General features: G+C 36.7%; 1 protein-coding gene across 2 annotated transcripts; it reads right to left on the bottom strand.

Annotated features, from left to right (window-relative positions):
- Positions 1-8,504: 8,504 nt before the first annotated feature.
- LOC115438154 (galactose-specific lectin nattectin-like) lies at positions 8,505-14,906 on the bottom strand. Of its 2 annotated transcripts, none has more exons than XM_030161574.1 (8): positions 14,830-14,906; positions 14,658-14,751; positions 13,908-13,955; positions 13,612-13,659; positions 9,673-9,779; positions 9,377-9,496; positions 9,173-9,284; positions 8,505-8,913 (listed from the first exon to the last, which is right to left on the bottom strand). In XM_030161574.1, the coding sequence occupies exons 2-8, from the start codon at positions 14,710-14,712 to the stop codon at positions 8,840-8,842; spliced, it is 564 nt and encodes a 187-aa protein (XP_030017434.1). In that variant the 5' UTR covers positions 14,713-14,751; positions 14,830-14,906; the 3' UTR covers positions 8,505-8,839. The 2 variants fall into 2 exon arrangements, with proteins under 2 accessions (XP_030017434.1, XP_030017435.1); XM_030161575.1 differs by having other exon boundaries at positions 9,673-9,776; positions 14,830-14,904.
- Between the last annotated feature and the right edge of the window lie 1,761 nt (positions 14,907-16,667).

Genomic DNA, 16,667 nt, shown 5'->3' with positions numbered 1-16,667 from the left:
TGTTATATCACAACATTTTCCTGTGTTCAAACTGAAATTCTGTTTTACACACATTCCAGTTTCAGATCCTGTTCAAATGTTCAGATTCTATTACTTCACAACTAACATCAGAACAGGATTGGAGTTCAGTCCTGACAAAGGAACTCCCATCTGCCTCTCAGACAGTAAAAAGTGCTTTTAGGATGATTCAAATAACCATTATTTAATAAAACAGTGTTAAATAAGAATAAATAAGATATAAACAATAACAATAAACAAAAATGAACCTCCACAATATCTGCATTTTAATAAATACCTAAAAATATTGATACAGTATTTTTAATAAATACAATATTGTGAAATATATTGCAGAACTGATATTTTCTAACACTCCTACAAAGCAACAACAAAAAGTCAGTGTGACGTCAGTGTTTGAGCCCACACAGGGGGGCCTGGTTGGGGGGGTGGGGGTGTACCAGCTATTTGTCTATTTAGTTTTTTTTTCAAAGTTCATTTACTTTTTTGTTTAGTAATTTAGTATTTCTTGCTAATTGTTTGTTTTTGATTTGTTTGACTTTTGTGTGTTTAATGTTTAGAATATATTTTTTGACTTTCCTATTTTATTTGAACACTTGGATGAAGCGGCCGATCTACAGTTTACATTTTACTTGTCAGTTCTTTCATTCAGTAGCATTACAGCAAGACAAAAGAAAAGAAATAAAGATTTGATTGAAGTTGTTAAAGGTGAGTCTGAGATGAGCTCTGTTTAATAAAATAACACATAAACACATTTTTTGTTTTCAATGTAAACACAGCTGGGAAAGACTGAAAATCCCATACTGTCATTAATACAGCATTTAAGGCAGGGCTGTCCAACTCCTGTTCTTTCAGATTCCACATTCAGCTCAATTTGATCTGCAGTGGGTCAGACCAGTCAAATAATAACAGAATAACCTATAAATAATGACGACTCCAAATTTTTTATATGCAAAAAATAATATTAAATTATGAAAACATTTACATTTTACAAACAATCCAAACAAAACAGATGTGAATAACCTGAAAAAAACTGACATTTCTGAAGAAAAATAAGAAGAAATAATAAGAAAAAACTGATCAATCTCAACTTCTGATTTCTACATGTTCATTACAGATCAGATCTACCAAGACACTAAACAGGCAGAATATTGTTTCAATTGCACTGATTTTTCTGTAGACATTTCAGGTTGTTCATATTTGTTCAGGTTATTGACGTTTTATTATTAAAGTAGATCAGAATTTAATGTTCTTTGCAGTAAATCAACCAGAATAAATTGGTGTTGTCATTATTTATAGACATGATGTCAGCTGATTTTTTTCACATGAAACCCAGAAGAACATTTGCAGTCATTATTTCTCAGTTATTCTGCTGTTATTTTCCAGTTTTATGTCCTTGACTGTTCGTATCTTCTGCACTTTGTAAATCCATCCTGTGGGTCAGACTGGACCCTTTGGTGGGACGGTTTTGGACCCGGGATGCATGTTTGACACCTGTGGGTTAAATGTATCTGCAAAACACACACAAACAAGTGGTTCCAGGCACAACAAGCCCCGCCCCTCACATGTATTCCATCTTATTTTGGTATGAATCCAGCTGATGTCATCATGTCTGTGTGTACTGACGTCAGCGTAGACATAGACAGCAGAGACACATTTCACCCATTATAAGTAAATGGAGAAAAAAAAAGATTTTAAAAATTCCTAAAAATGTGAACTTGGACCTACTTTTCCCAAAATGTAATCACGTCCATTCTGGGTCACTGGTAATCTGTAAACCCAATTAGATCTGAATTCAACCAACAGTTTTGCTGCTAAAGCAGGGGTGGGCAATTAATTTACCTATGGGGCCACATGAGAAACTTTGACAGTTTTTAAGGGCTGGATCAACTCACTTACAGCTCTGCTCAATAAATATCTCATAAAAACAGTCAATGAAACAGCACAATGATACAATGAAAATGTGGAGCACAGAATACAACTATCTAATGAATATTCACAAAAACATTGTCAAAAATGTGCAAAACCAGCTCCATGTTAACTTTACATGAAAAACCATAAATGCAGCTTTGTTTGTCTGCATATCTCAGTTCCTTTTCTGACTTCAGTGAAGAAATACTTAGAAGTCCATGTCTTGTTAAAATCTCTGCGTTCTTAATCAATCTTTCTTTCTTTTTTTGGCATTGGCTGACATCTCAATGGGCTGAAACTGACCAACAAACCAATAAGCTTCATTATAACCATAAGCTGTATGCTGAGAATGGAAAGTATGTGTGAAAACACACTAATTTATCAGATCCTACTAAATAAAAGCTGTGCCATTGCATTGGTTGCATCTATTACCATGATAAATACTGGCATTGACTTTTAATTTGCCAGTGACCTCATGCATGGTCAGGGTCAGCATGTGGCCAGTAGGCCTTACATTGCCCAGGTCTGTGCTAAAGTGTTACTAAACAAACAAACTGAACCTAAAACAATAGCCCTTGTCTCTATTGGGGGGGGGGGGGGGTAACAAACAGAAGGAAAAATACGTTTGGAAAAGTAACTTCCCAATGTACTTTATTCTGTTCTTCAGACCTGTTCACTTCAGTTGAAAATCCTATCCATATTGTAGCGGCTACTTGTCATCAAAATTAAATCAAGTTAAATCAAAAGTGACTGAACTGAAGACTTTAACAAAATTCAAATAACCACTGGATGCACCATGGGTTTGTGGTTTCTACCGTCAGAAACACCATGTCCAGACCACAGATGGATTTCAAGTGGTTTATTTTTAGGATTTTTGCAGGCAAGGCAAGGCAAGGCAGCTTTGTTTCTACAGCACATTTCATGTACAAGACAGTTCAAAGTGCTTTACATAAAACATTCAAAGCATTACAACAGAAGGCGTGAGAAAAACAAACAAAAATCAGATAAATAGATAAAACAGATAAACAGATAAAAGAGACCAGCAGATAAAACAGATAAAAACTTAGCTTAAAAGGAACAGTGCAGATCTGAACTGATGAATACAAACTCTGTTCAAATGCAGCTGAGAACAGGTGGGTCTGGAACCTGGATTTAAATAAACGGAGTGTTTCAGCTGATCTGAGGTTTTCTGGGAGTTTGTTCCAGATATGTGGAGCATAGAAGCTGAACGCAGCTTCTGGAGGTCTGGGTCTGACTCTGGGAACTGACAACAGACCGGATCCAGATGACCTGAGGGGTCTGGTGGGTTCACACTGGGTCAGGAGGACACTGATGTATTTTGGTCCTAAACCATTCAGAGCTTTATAGACCAGCAACAGAACTGGAAAGTCTGTCCTCTGACGGACAGGCAGCCAGTGGGAGGAGCTCAGAGTTGGACTAATGTGGTCCGCTTTTCTGGTCTGAGTGAGGACTCTAGCAGCAGGCAAACAACAACCAAGGCCTTGTGTGTTGTGTCTCCTGCTTATTCATTCATTCATTCATTCATTCATTCATTCATGCTGGCTGGCTGGCATAAAACCATGGGCCCACCCAGGTGCATGCTGGTCTCTCTTAGTGCTGCCTGTTTATACCCAGGTGCCCACGGTCTAAACCAATAAGAAAACACAAAACGAAAAGGTGCTAAATACTAAAGAATGAAAACAATAACTATGAAAATCAACATATATATTCTAAATATTAACCTCCTCAGACCCAGCTATGGGTTTTCTGTCCACATTTGGACAAGAGTTTCACAACTTTATACAAAAAAAAGGAAGAAAAGAAAACTGTCCACCACAAAGGATGTTCCATGAAAATTTTAAAACTGCATCTGAAAACACTGTTGCATCATCATGTTTCCAATATAGGCACTGATTTAATAAAAAAAACAAAAAAAGCTGGTATTTTGCTGATATTTCCTGGGTCTGAGGAGGATAAACGAACAAAAAGCAAACAAAAAATAAACAATAAACACTAAATTAGTGAACAAAAAAGTAAATTAACTTTGAACAAAAAAACTAGACAAATAGCTCCTACACATCTATGATTTGCCAATGAATGAAAATCCTTCTTAGTTTTGCTGTGTGTGACAGTCTTTAGTGTTCAGTGTCAGGGCTAGGAATGGTACTAATGTGACTTCCAGTCCTAGAATGGTAGACATCCTAGACTTGTGTTAGAGCTGAGGTCAGATGAATGGAGGAACATTTGAAATATGGACCACCACATGACTTCTGATGACCGGGCTTTGATTCACTGATGGGAATATTTCACATCAACTCAGTGACTCTGACACTTTCATCAGTGTATTCATGCAATTCTGTCAAACTCATGTCAGTTCAGTTCCACATTCAGCCCAGTCTGAGCTGCAGCGGGCCGGACCAGTAAAATAAGAACAGTGAAAAAAGTACAATTAAATGATGATAACGTTTACATCGACAAAAATCTGAAGAACATGAACAACTGGAAACATCTGAAGAAAAACAACTGCAATTTGAACAATATTCTGCCTCAGATTCTCAGTTTATCCTTTACACATGTGCATTAGAACTGACATTAGAATTACAAATACACCAAACATTTAATAACAGGCAGAATATTGGTACAACTGCATTCACTTATCTGAAGGCATTTCAGGTTATTCACATTTTTTGTCAAATAACAGTTTTTTAATAGAAACATTTTCATGTAATTTGACTTTTTGACACTAAAACAAAGATAAAATGGTCTGTTTTCATTCTTTCTAGGTTTAATATGATAGTATTTGACTGGTCTGACCTACTGGAGATCTAACTGGTCTGTATGTGGAATCTGAATGAAAAGGATTCTGACATCCTCCATTGTTCATATTTTCAGTGTAATTTTTGTATTTCATAAATCCATCCTACAGGTCAGATTGGATCCTGTGGTGGGTCGGATTTGGACCCCAGGCCTCATGTTTGACACCTGTGTATTCCTGTATCTTCAGTCACAGGTGAATCTCATATTTCTTTTGAACCAGTTTGTTCATTCATTGTCACTATTTAGTAAAACTGAAGTGAAACTGTGAAAATACTTGTTTTTTGTTCTTTTAATACTACCATGATGTACTTTTAGAAATATTCTGCTTTAAAATATAATTTTAATGTGGTTAAAAGCAGCACTGTAAAAAAAATCTGTAATTTAACAGAATTTTCACTGTTTATTTTTACAGATTTTTCCTGTATTTTTAAGATACAGGAAAATATCAATGAAACGAAAAAAAACAGACTGTGATTTTACATGTAAAATAACATGAAAAAACTGTAACTGTGAATTACCAAAAAATTTACATTTTTGAAAGATTTCGGTGGGGGGGGGGGGGGGGGGGGTGTCACAGAAAACTACAGTTAAAATACATTTGCAAATGTGTCGTAATTTCACAAATATTTCTTTTCTATTTGTGAGATTAAACTGTTAATTTAAAGTTTAATACTGTAAAAAAATAAATAAATAAAACCAGATAAAATTACTGACAATTAATGGTAACAGAAGTATTGGTTCTGTCAGTTGAACCAGACTTGTTTGTTAATTGACAAATATCTTGTGTAATTACAGGAGGTTTCACAACAAAACTGTTGAATAAATGTATTTTTGTGAATGTATAACATGTATAAGCACTGATAAACTGTCCAAATACAGTTTTTAACAGTGGATTGGACAACTGAGTCTCACTGAAAATTTTATACATATATATATATATTTATACAGTGACGTGCAGTGGGGCTCATGGCTGGGGAGGCACTGACTCTTTCAGAACTAGATCTACAAATATATGGTGGCCTGAGAACAGTGGCGGCTGCTCACCTTTCAGACAGGGGAAGCTCATTGTCAGCTTACATAAAAAAAAAATAAAAATAAAAAATTGTCAAGTTATTTAAACATACATTCGGCCCTCCGTTCCTTTTTAAGAAAATGCTCAGTAACCTTATCGTACCAAGTAGGCGTCTTTTCCAGGGACTGGACCAGTGTCCTCTCTGCTCAGACGGCCTTGGCCCAGTGCATTGTGGGTGTCAGACTTCAGCCTTTTTAAACTACAGATGCTCCTTTCACTTCGACCTAGCCGACAGTATGATTGATTTAACTATCTACAAAACCATATTAAACTCGAACAAGAAATGATTAAATTATGGAACTGAAACAAGAAAATGCTGAAATTATGTCAAATTGAAACAAGGAAGTCCAATGAGTGTTTTATTTACAGTGCAAGAAATGAACGAGTACTTTGGTAGTGGTTTCTCTGATTCCACAGCAGAATGTGTGACGGTATTAAACTGAACTGTGTCAGTGAAGGAGCAGATCTGAAAACAGCTGTCAATCAAACGGGATTCAGCCTTTGGACTGATCCTCCAATCAGCACGTGGGATTCTGGCGTCCAGCCCGGCTGAGCTCCGCCCACAACTCCATTCACCCCAGAGACGTCCGGCGTCCGGGGGCGGGACAACATCGTGGCATTTATCCAATTACTGTCCAGTTTTGAGGCAATGAAAAAAACTGTTCCACTCAGTCCCATTGAAGCCCAGAGACGGACACAGTCTACGGACAAATGCACTGAGCAGAGATGGAGGAGAAAACAGCGCAACGGGAATGGAGGAGAAGTGAACAACATCGCGTTCGTTGATTTGTGATAAAGCTGATTCTGAACGAACTCGTCTTTGAGATGAACGTGTTCTAACACATTTGTAGTCAATGAAATGTCAACACAACCGAACAGATTTAACCATTTAATTTTCGTAATTTTAGGGGAAGCCGGGCTTCCACTGCAGTCTGTGAGAAATCACCACTGCCTGAGAAACTGGAATAGAGAGAGTGAGCCAAAGGAACGGCCTGGGTATATGGGCTGTGCATCAGGTCAGCATAGGTAGACTGGCAGGAACTCAACAGGAAACCTTCAAAAAGAGCCATTTCAAACTAAAAATAAAAAAAGTTTATGGTCTTACCTTTATTTGTACATGAAATGTAATCCTCCATTTTTGATGAGGTGAATTAAAGTGTATAAAAAAGAACGAAGAAGATTATCAGCGCATGAATCTGTGGACTCACTGGCGCCATCTATCATGAGGCAGGGGTACTGTGTGCCTCCCCTAGTGACTTTTTCACTGCGGTTTTCTGATTAATCTGCGAGCCTAAACACATTACAGAAATACATTCCATATGTTATGCAGATTATGGAAGGTTAGAGCATATAATCAGAGTGTTTGAAAGCATTTGAACTGCGATATACAGAGGGACAGCCACACAATATTTTCAGCAGAGTTCATGACGGGAGGAAACAGTTCTGTGGGAGGCACAGCACAGCGCTGCCTCCTCTGTATTTGAACGGAGCATGTGGAAATTCTGCTATTCTAATTGACAAAATAAATAAATAAATAAATAATAATAATAATATTGGATTCGAACGGAAAATGAGTTTATAGGACATACCAACTGAAAACTATCAACATTTATTATATTTTATGGTTAAGTATTTTTTTTCTTTTCAAGAATGACAAGGGAGGCTCTGCCTCCCCTGCCTCCTCTGACTGCACCTCACTGTATTTATATATATATATATATATATATATATATATATATATATATATATATATATATATATATGTATATATATATATATATATATGTGTGTGTGTGTGTGTGTGTATGTATGTATATATATATATATATATATATATATATATATGAACTGACTACATAATATATGTATATATATGAACTGACTACGGAAACACTGCAAGGACAAAACATACGTTAGTGACACTCATTCCCACCACTAGAGGGCCCCCGTTGTTTGCTTTGAACAACTGAACATCACATATTATTGGTCTTATTAGTATGAGTACTTATTAGTGGGACTAAGACTCCTGTCAATCACTCACCAGTGGAAATAAACTGGTGTGGACATAAACATGTGTAACAGTAGCGGTCTGTTCCATGGACATTTTCATTTTAAATGTCTTCAGATGGTGGGGGTGAGAAGGACACAGGTGTTTGGAAGCACTGACATGTGCAGTTATTTTTGATCACCGGAGTACTTCAGTCTGAAATATCACTGAAAGGAAATACACGCTTTTGATGCCAGCAACCTCCCATATAACTATGCGATTAATCGCAATTAATCGCAGAAATCCACATGATTAATTGTGATTAAAAATTGTAATCGCTGCCCACCACTACTATATATATATATATATATATATATATATATATATATATATATATATATATGTTTATATAGGTAATTTGATTGTTTTATACATGTAAATATTCTTTATTAAACATTAAAAAGTAAAAAAAAAATATGCAAAATCTCATGTAAAGTTAGGGCAAAAAACTGTATTTTAATTATGGAAAATTACGGTATTTTTATGAGATGGTTATTTTCCATTATTTAACAGTATTTTTTTGGCACCCCTGCTGCTGGAATATTACAGATTTTTTACGGGTGTTTTTTTTTTACAGCGAGGTTCTGCTGAGATCCTGAATTATTCCTGTTAAAATGATGTGATGAAAACTCAGAAACCATCTTGTTTCAATGCTTAAATCTTTTTAATCATGCATGATTGAAGAAGAACAGAATCAGAATGAAGTTGAGCTAAAATCATCTTTTCAGAACCGTTCAATCTGCTCTTTTATGAGACACCAGGTCCTAAAGCAGTCCACCTACAGTTCACATTTGACTTGTCACTTCTTTCCATGTGTAGCGTTACAGCGAGAGAAAAGAAAAGAAATACAGGTTTGATTTCAAATATGGAGTCATCAGTTTATCTATGAGACTGATGACACAGACCGATGCACAGACTGTAGACACAAACACACAGCGCTGACTGGTTGTGGTTTCACTTCATGCCTCTGTGTTTGCTCAGGGATTCACTGTTGTGGCACAGATGGAGTAAAGGAGCTTTGTACAAACAAAATCATTCCAGCACCTTCGACCTGGAAGTCCCAAACACAGTAACTGAGTCAACATCTGTACACAAACTACACAACAGTTACACAACTCTGACCTGAACTTTAGCACAGAACCAACACATGATTTATCCTGGAGGAAAAACAGTTTCTCTCTAAAAATCTTTCGCATATTTGTAGAATGAACCAACTAAATGTTGTAGAACAACATGATGATTTATCAAATATTTATTGTGAATAGATGATTATTTTTCTTTTAATACATAGGTAGTGTGTCCTCCTTTACCTCTAAAGTTAACTTCAACACAGTGCTCTTTGCCATGGGCATTGTCTGGCTGTCCACGACACCAGTTTGTATAGTTGAAGGGTGTACCATCAACATTGAGCCACTGACCCTCCTAAAAGTAAACACAAATGAATATGAAGTTACATAGAAATGTATTCATTTACAAACCAGACAGACAGTTGGATTCAGATTGTGGTTACATACTTCTTGCGCATCAAATCCTGCAATCCATGCTCGTTTGTCCCCCAGTAAACTCAAGGTGTGGTTGTTCTGCTCCACATTATGAACAGACAGAAGGCTTCCTCCCATGGACATACAGCGCCTCTACAGAGGACACAGACAAAATATATGGATATGGAAGAAAAGAAGAGCAAAGGCAACGGAAAACTACTGTGTAAAAGTCTAAATGTAGAAAAGAAATACAACCACATAAGAAGAACAAAACAAAAACACAAAAGGTAATGTTGAGAAGCATTTTCCATTCAGATCCTGTTGAATACCTGAGCGTCAGTCCACTTCATTTTTTCATTCACAACCAAACACAGAGTTCCAAACTGTCTCCAACCACAGGGACATCTTGTTGCTCTCTTGACAACACTGTGTTCTGCTGATGACAAATACAGACCAAACTGTAGCAGAACTGTTTAAAATACAGACCAAACTGTAACAGAACTGTTTTAAATACAGACCAAACTGTAACAGAACTGTTTTAAATACAGACCAAACTGTAGCAGAACTGTTTAAAATACAGACCAAACTGTAACAGAACTGTTTTAAATACAGACCAAACTGTAGCAGAACTGTTTAAAATAAAGACCAAACTGTAACAGAACTGTTTAAAATACAGACCAAACTGTAACAGAACTGTTTAAAATACAGACCAAACTGTAACAGAACTGTTTAAAATACAGACCAAACTGTAACAGAACTGTTTAAAATACAGACCAAACTGTAGCAGAACTGTTTAAAATACAGACCAAACTGTAACAGAACTGTTTAAAATACAGACCAAACTGTAACAGAACTGTTTAAAATACAGACCAAACTGTAACAGAACTGTTTAAAATACAGACCAAACTGTAGCAGAACTGTTTAAAATACAGACCAAACTGTAACAGAACTGTTTAAAATACAGACCAAACTGTAGCAGAACTGTTTAAAATACAGACCAAACTGTAACAGAACTGTTTAAAATACAGACCAAACTGTAACAGAACTGTTTTAAATACAGACCAAACTGTAACAGAACTGTTTTAAATACAGACCAAACTGTAACAGAACTGTTTAAAATACAGACAAAACTGTAACAGAACTGTTTTAAATACAGACCAAACTGTAACAGAACTGTTTTAAATACAGACCAAACTGTAGCAGAACTGTTTAAAATACAGACCAAACTGTAACATAACCGTTTTAAATACAGACCAAACTGTAACAGAACTGTTTAAAATACAGACCAAACTGTAACAGAACTGTTTAAAATACAGACCAAACTGTAGCAGAACTGTTTAAAATACAGACCAAACTGTAACAGAACTGTTTAAAATACAGACAAAACTGTAACAGAACTGTTTTAAATACAGACCAAACTGTAACAGAACTGTTTAAAATACAGACCAAACTGTAACAGAACTGTTTAAAATACAGACCAAACTGTAACAGAACTGTTTTAAATACAGACCAAACTGTAACAGAACTGTTTTAAATACAGACCAAACTGTAGCAGAACTGTTTAAAATACAGACCAAACTGTAACATAACCGTTTTAAATACAGACCAAACTGTAACAGAACTGTTTAAAATACAGACCAAACTGTAACATAACCGTTTTAAATACAGACCAAACTGTAACAGAACTGTTTAAAATACAGACCAAACTGTAACAGAACTGTTTAAAATACAGACCAAACTGTAGCAGAACTGTTTAAAATACAGACCAAACTGTAGCAGAACTGTTTTAAATACAGACCAAACTGTAACAGAACTGTTTAAAATACAGACCAAACTGTAACAGAACTGTTTAAAATACAGACCAAACTGTAGCAGAACTGTTTAAAATACAGACCAAACTGTAACAGAACTGTTTAAAATACAGACCAAACTGTAACAGAACTGTTTAAAATACAGACCAAACTGTAGCAGAACCGTTTAAAATACAGACCAAACTGTAACAGAACCGTTTTAAATACAGACCAAACTGTAACAGAACTGTTTAAAATACAGACCAAACTGTAACAGAACTGTTTTAAATACAGACCAAACTGTAACAGAACTGTTTAAAATACAGACCAAACTGTAGCAGAACTGTTTAAAATACAGACCAAACTGTAACAGAACCGTTTTAAATACAGACCAAACTGTAGCAGAACTGTTTAAAATACAGACCAAACTGTAACATAACCGTTTTAAATACAGACCAAACTGTAACAGAACTGTTTAAAATACAGACCAAACTGTAACATAACCGTTTTAAATACAGACCAAACTGTAACAGAACTGTTTAAAATACAGACCAAACTGTAACAGAACTGTTTAAAATACAGACCAAACTGTAGCAGAACTGTTTAAAATACAGACCAAACTGTAACAGAACTGTTTAAAATACAGACCAAACTGTAGCAGAACTGTTTAAAATACAGACCAAACTGTAGCAGAACTGTTTAAAATACAGACCAAACTGTAGCAGAACTGTTTAAAATACAGACCAAACTGTAGCAGAACTGTTTTAAATACAGACCAAACTGTAACAGAACTGTTTAAAATACAGACCAAACTGTAGCAGAACTTTTTAAAATACAGACCAAACTGTAGCAGAACTGTTTAAAATACAGACCAAACTGTAACAGAACCGTTTAAAATACAGACCAAACTGTAACAGAACCGTTTACAATAGACCAAACTGTAACAGAACCGTTTAAAATACAGACCAAACTGTAACAGAACTGTTTTAAATACAGACCAAGCTGTAACAGAACTGTTTAAAATACAGACCAAACTGTAGCAGAACTGTTTAAAATACAGACCAAACTGTAACAGAACCGTTTAAAATACAGACCAAACTGTAACAGAACTGTTTTAAATACAGACCAAACTGTAGCAGAACTGTTTAAAATACAGACCAAACTGTAGCAGAACTGTTTTAAATACAGACCAAACTGTAACAGAACCGTTTAAAATACAGACCAAACTGTAACAGAACTGTTTAAAATACAGACCAAACTGTAACAGAACTGTTTAAAATACAGACCAAACTGTAACAGAACTGTTTTAAATACAGACCAAACTGTAGCAGAATTGTTTAAAATACAGACCAAACTGTAACAGAACTGTTTAAAATACAGACCAAACTGTAACAGAACCGTTTTAAATTCAGACCAAACTGTAACAGAACTGTTTTAAATACAGATCAAACTGTAACAGAACTGTTTAAAATACAGACCAAACTGTAACAGAACTGTTTTAAAATACAGACCAAACTGTAGCAGAACTGTTTAAAATACAGACCAAACTGTAGCAGAACTGTTTACAATACAGACCAAACTGTAACAGAACCGTTTAAAATACAGACCAAACTGTAACAGAACCGTTTTAAATACAGACCAAACTGTAGCAGAATTGTTTAAAATACAGACCAAACTGTAACAGAACTGTTTAAAATACAGACCAAACTGTAACAGAACTGTTTAAAATACAGACCAAACTGTAGCAGAATTGTTTAAAATACAGACCAAACTGTAACAGAACTGTTTAAAATACAGACCAAACTGTAACAGAACCGTTTTAAATACAGAACAAACTGTAGCAGAATTGTTTAAAATACAGACCAAACTGTAACAGAACTGTTTTAAATACAGACCAAACTGTAACAGAACCGTTTTAAATACAGAACAAACTGTAGCAGAACTGTTTAAAATACAGACCAAACTGTAACAGAACTGTTTAAAATACAGACCAAACTGTAACAGAACCGTTTTAAATACAGACCAAACTGTAACAGAACTGTTTTAAATACAGACCAAACTGTAACAGAACTGTTTAAAATACAGACCAAACTGTAACAGAACTGTTTTAAATACAGACCAAACTGTAGCAGAACTGTTTTAAATACAGACCAAACTGTAACAGAACTGTTTTAAATACAGACCAAACTGTAACAGAACTGTTTTAAATACAGACCAAACTGTAACAGAACTGTTTTAAATACAGACCAAACTGTAACAGAACTGTTTTAAATACAGACCAAACTGTAACAGAACTGTTTAAAATACAGACCAAACTGTAACAGAACTGTTTAAAATACAGACCAAACTGTAACAGAACTGTTTTAAATACAGACCAAACTGTAACAGAACTGTTTTAAAGCTGAACCTTTGTTGTGTCTGGGATAAACTGCTTATAATGTGACTTTGTAAAAGTCTGAAAAAATAACAGCAGATTACCGTCTCCATCTGCTGATTCTTCATCTGCTGATTCTGTGTCAGCTTCACCTTGGTTTTGTAAAAAGGATGAATATGTGAATGAATCAGAGACAGAAAAAGTGGATAAATACAGACATTTGATTCCATTCCCATTGCTCTGCTGTGTGTCTGTGTTCACAATCACACACATTCCAAACAGAATTACATCCATGTCATTTCAGACACTTATCAAAGCACTTATCTGTCATGCACACTGTTCTGATGAAAATCAATGACATTCAATTAAATCTATGACAAAAAGTAGAAAATGCACCCACGTTCTTCAGTCGGTTCAGCCTCAGGTCCAGGCTCTGGTTCTGGAAAACCTACAGTTTGATACCAGTAGACATTTGTTCTTTGTGTTAAAGTCCAAACACTTTCAGTGTGTGTGTGTGTGTGTGTGTGTGTGTGTGTGTGTGTGCACATGTGAGTGTGTGTACAGCAAGGTTATTACCGTTAACGAAAACTAACGAAATGACCAAAACTAGAATTGAAAAAACATTTTCATTAACTGAAATAAATAAAAACTACAATTAAAAGAAAAACCATAACTAACTGAAACTGTATTGTGTGTTTATAAAACTAACTAAAACGGATAAAAATTATGGATTAAATTCCCTTTGTTTTTGTCTTTGTCAACGTCGGATTGATACGAAATCGAGTAATTTTAGTTGGTGGCACCATACGACACTTGAAGGTCCGTCACTTGTGGTTTAGAGTCGTCTTCTCGTCCCCACTGTACTTGGCAACATGGAGACTAAAGTTAGGATAGAGTAGAATCCTGTCTGGGATTTATGTGAATACAACAGCGAGGAAGAGAAAAGACAGAAACAGACGAAAACTAAACTACAGCTAAGCATTTAGAAAAACAACAAAAACTAATAAAAACTAGCAAACCTGCTGTAAAAACCACCTAAAACTGACTGAATTAGAGAAAAAAAAGTCCAAACTAAATTAAACTAAACTAAACTAGAACCTTGGTGTCCAGTCACACAAACACATGGAGGATCAGTCTGACTCATCAGTACCCTCTGACAGGACCATCATGGATCCAACGAGCAGAAACACAACCAGCAACTTCATGACGACGGTGCAGATGATGCAGATGTCCCAGATGAAGGCCTTCAGAGCAGACAAACACATGTTAGATGTGTGGATGTGAGTATTAGTGCAGTTTGAATTCCACAGTGGATGCCAAACCTGCTGCAGATTTGCTTCTCTTGTGTCTTCTCAGTTTCAGTCTGAGGTGCTCAACGACACTAAGTCCACTTCTTATATACTGGTACATCGCATGTCATCAGCAAAAGAATCAGGAACTGCACACATTCTGACAGTGTACACACAGAGGATAAACATGAACGCATATGTACACAGATCATTTCACTCATAAATACAACAGTGACTGTTTCCATGGAAGGACGTGAAGTCAGCGAAAAGGACAAACAAGAATAAACTGAGCTGACAAACTGAACTGCAGCTGCAGTGTGTGCATGTGCGCAGACAGCACTGGGGATGGGGGGGACGTGTACCCCCCAGTTTTTTAGTGACCTGATCCGTCCCCCCCAAATTCATCAGTTTACAATACACCGATTCCAGAAGGTGGAGGCCTGGAGCAGATCCATGTTGAGTTGGAAAAGCAAGGTGTTCAGTTCTCCTCCTCCTCCTCCTCAGTTAAAGCTCTACTGTACCATGGGACATGTTTACACTGTTCATTTGTCATCTTCAAACGCTCCTGAGAAGAGTGTGTCAGACTAAAATGTAAAAGAAATCCACCAGGTGTTGAAACTCAAAAATCTTTAATTCTCATATATTGCTCATATTTCTGATAAAATTCTGACCAATCATTTTATTCAGTCCGAATAAAATAATTGGCCGAACCTGGCTGAGCCTCCTGTCAATCATCCATTACAGACGTCCAGCATCCGATCCATTATCGCCGTCTCTGCATACGAGGGCCGTTCAATAAGTTCATGGCCTCACCCAGAAATACTGGTTGTTATAATACAGGATGTTACATTCTTTCGTGATGGGATAGTGATGCTTGAACATCGATGGACCAAGTGCATTGCTGTAAATGGAGATTATGTTGAAAACTAAAATATAAATTATCAGTCTGTGTTGTTCTGTTCTGGGTGAGGCCATGAACTTATTGAACGGCCCTCGTATGTGTCCATCTGAATCTGAGGCTTCACTGGACCTGCTCCTCCTGTCACTGACCATACTCTACTGACCACTGACCGCAGTCTACCGACTACTGACCACAGTCTACTGACCAGTGACCACAGTCTACTGACTACAGTCTACTGACCACAGTCTACTGACCACTGACCACAGTCTACTGTCACTGACCACAGTCTACTGACCACTAACCACAGTCTACTGACCACAGTCTACTGTCACTGACCACAGTCTACTGACCACTTACCACAGTCTACTGGCTACAGTCTACTGACCACAGTCTACTGTCACTGACCACAGTCTACTGACCACTGACCACAGTCTACTGACCACAGTCTACTTTCACTGACCACAGTCTACTGACCACTGACCAAAGTCTACTGACCACTGACCACAGTCTACTGACCACAGTCTACTGTCACTGACCACAGTCTACTGACCACAGTCTGCTGTCACTGACCACAGTCCACTGACCACTGACCACAGCCTACTGTCACTGACCACAGTCTACTGTCACTAACCACAGTCTACTGACCACTGACCACAGTCTACTGACCACTGACCACAGTCTACTGACCACACTGTACTGTCACTGACCACAGTCTACTGACCACACTCTACTGTCACTAACCACAATCTACTGTCACTGACCACAGTCTACTGACCACAGTCTGCTGTCACTGACCACAGTCTAATGACCGCAGTCTACTGTCACTGACCACAGTCTACTGTCACTGACCACAGTCTACTGACCACTGACCACAGTCTACTGTCACTGACCACAGTCTCCTGTCTAAGGATGTGAATGAACAGAAGTCAAATGCACATGAAGGAAAAAACAGATTTCTTAACAGAAACAA

The sequence above is a fragment of the Sphaeramia orbicularis genome, chromosome 18 (assembly GCF_902148855.1).
Source record: "Sphaeramia orbicularis chromosome 18, fSphaOr1.1, whole genome shotgun sequence".
NCBI classification, from domain to species: Eukaryota; Metazoa; Chordata; class Actinopteri; order Kurtiformes; family Apogonidae; genus Sphaeramia; species Sphaeramia orbicularis.
This window is presented reverse-complemented; position numbering and strand designations above follow the sequence as displayed.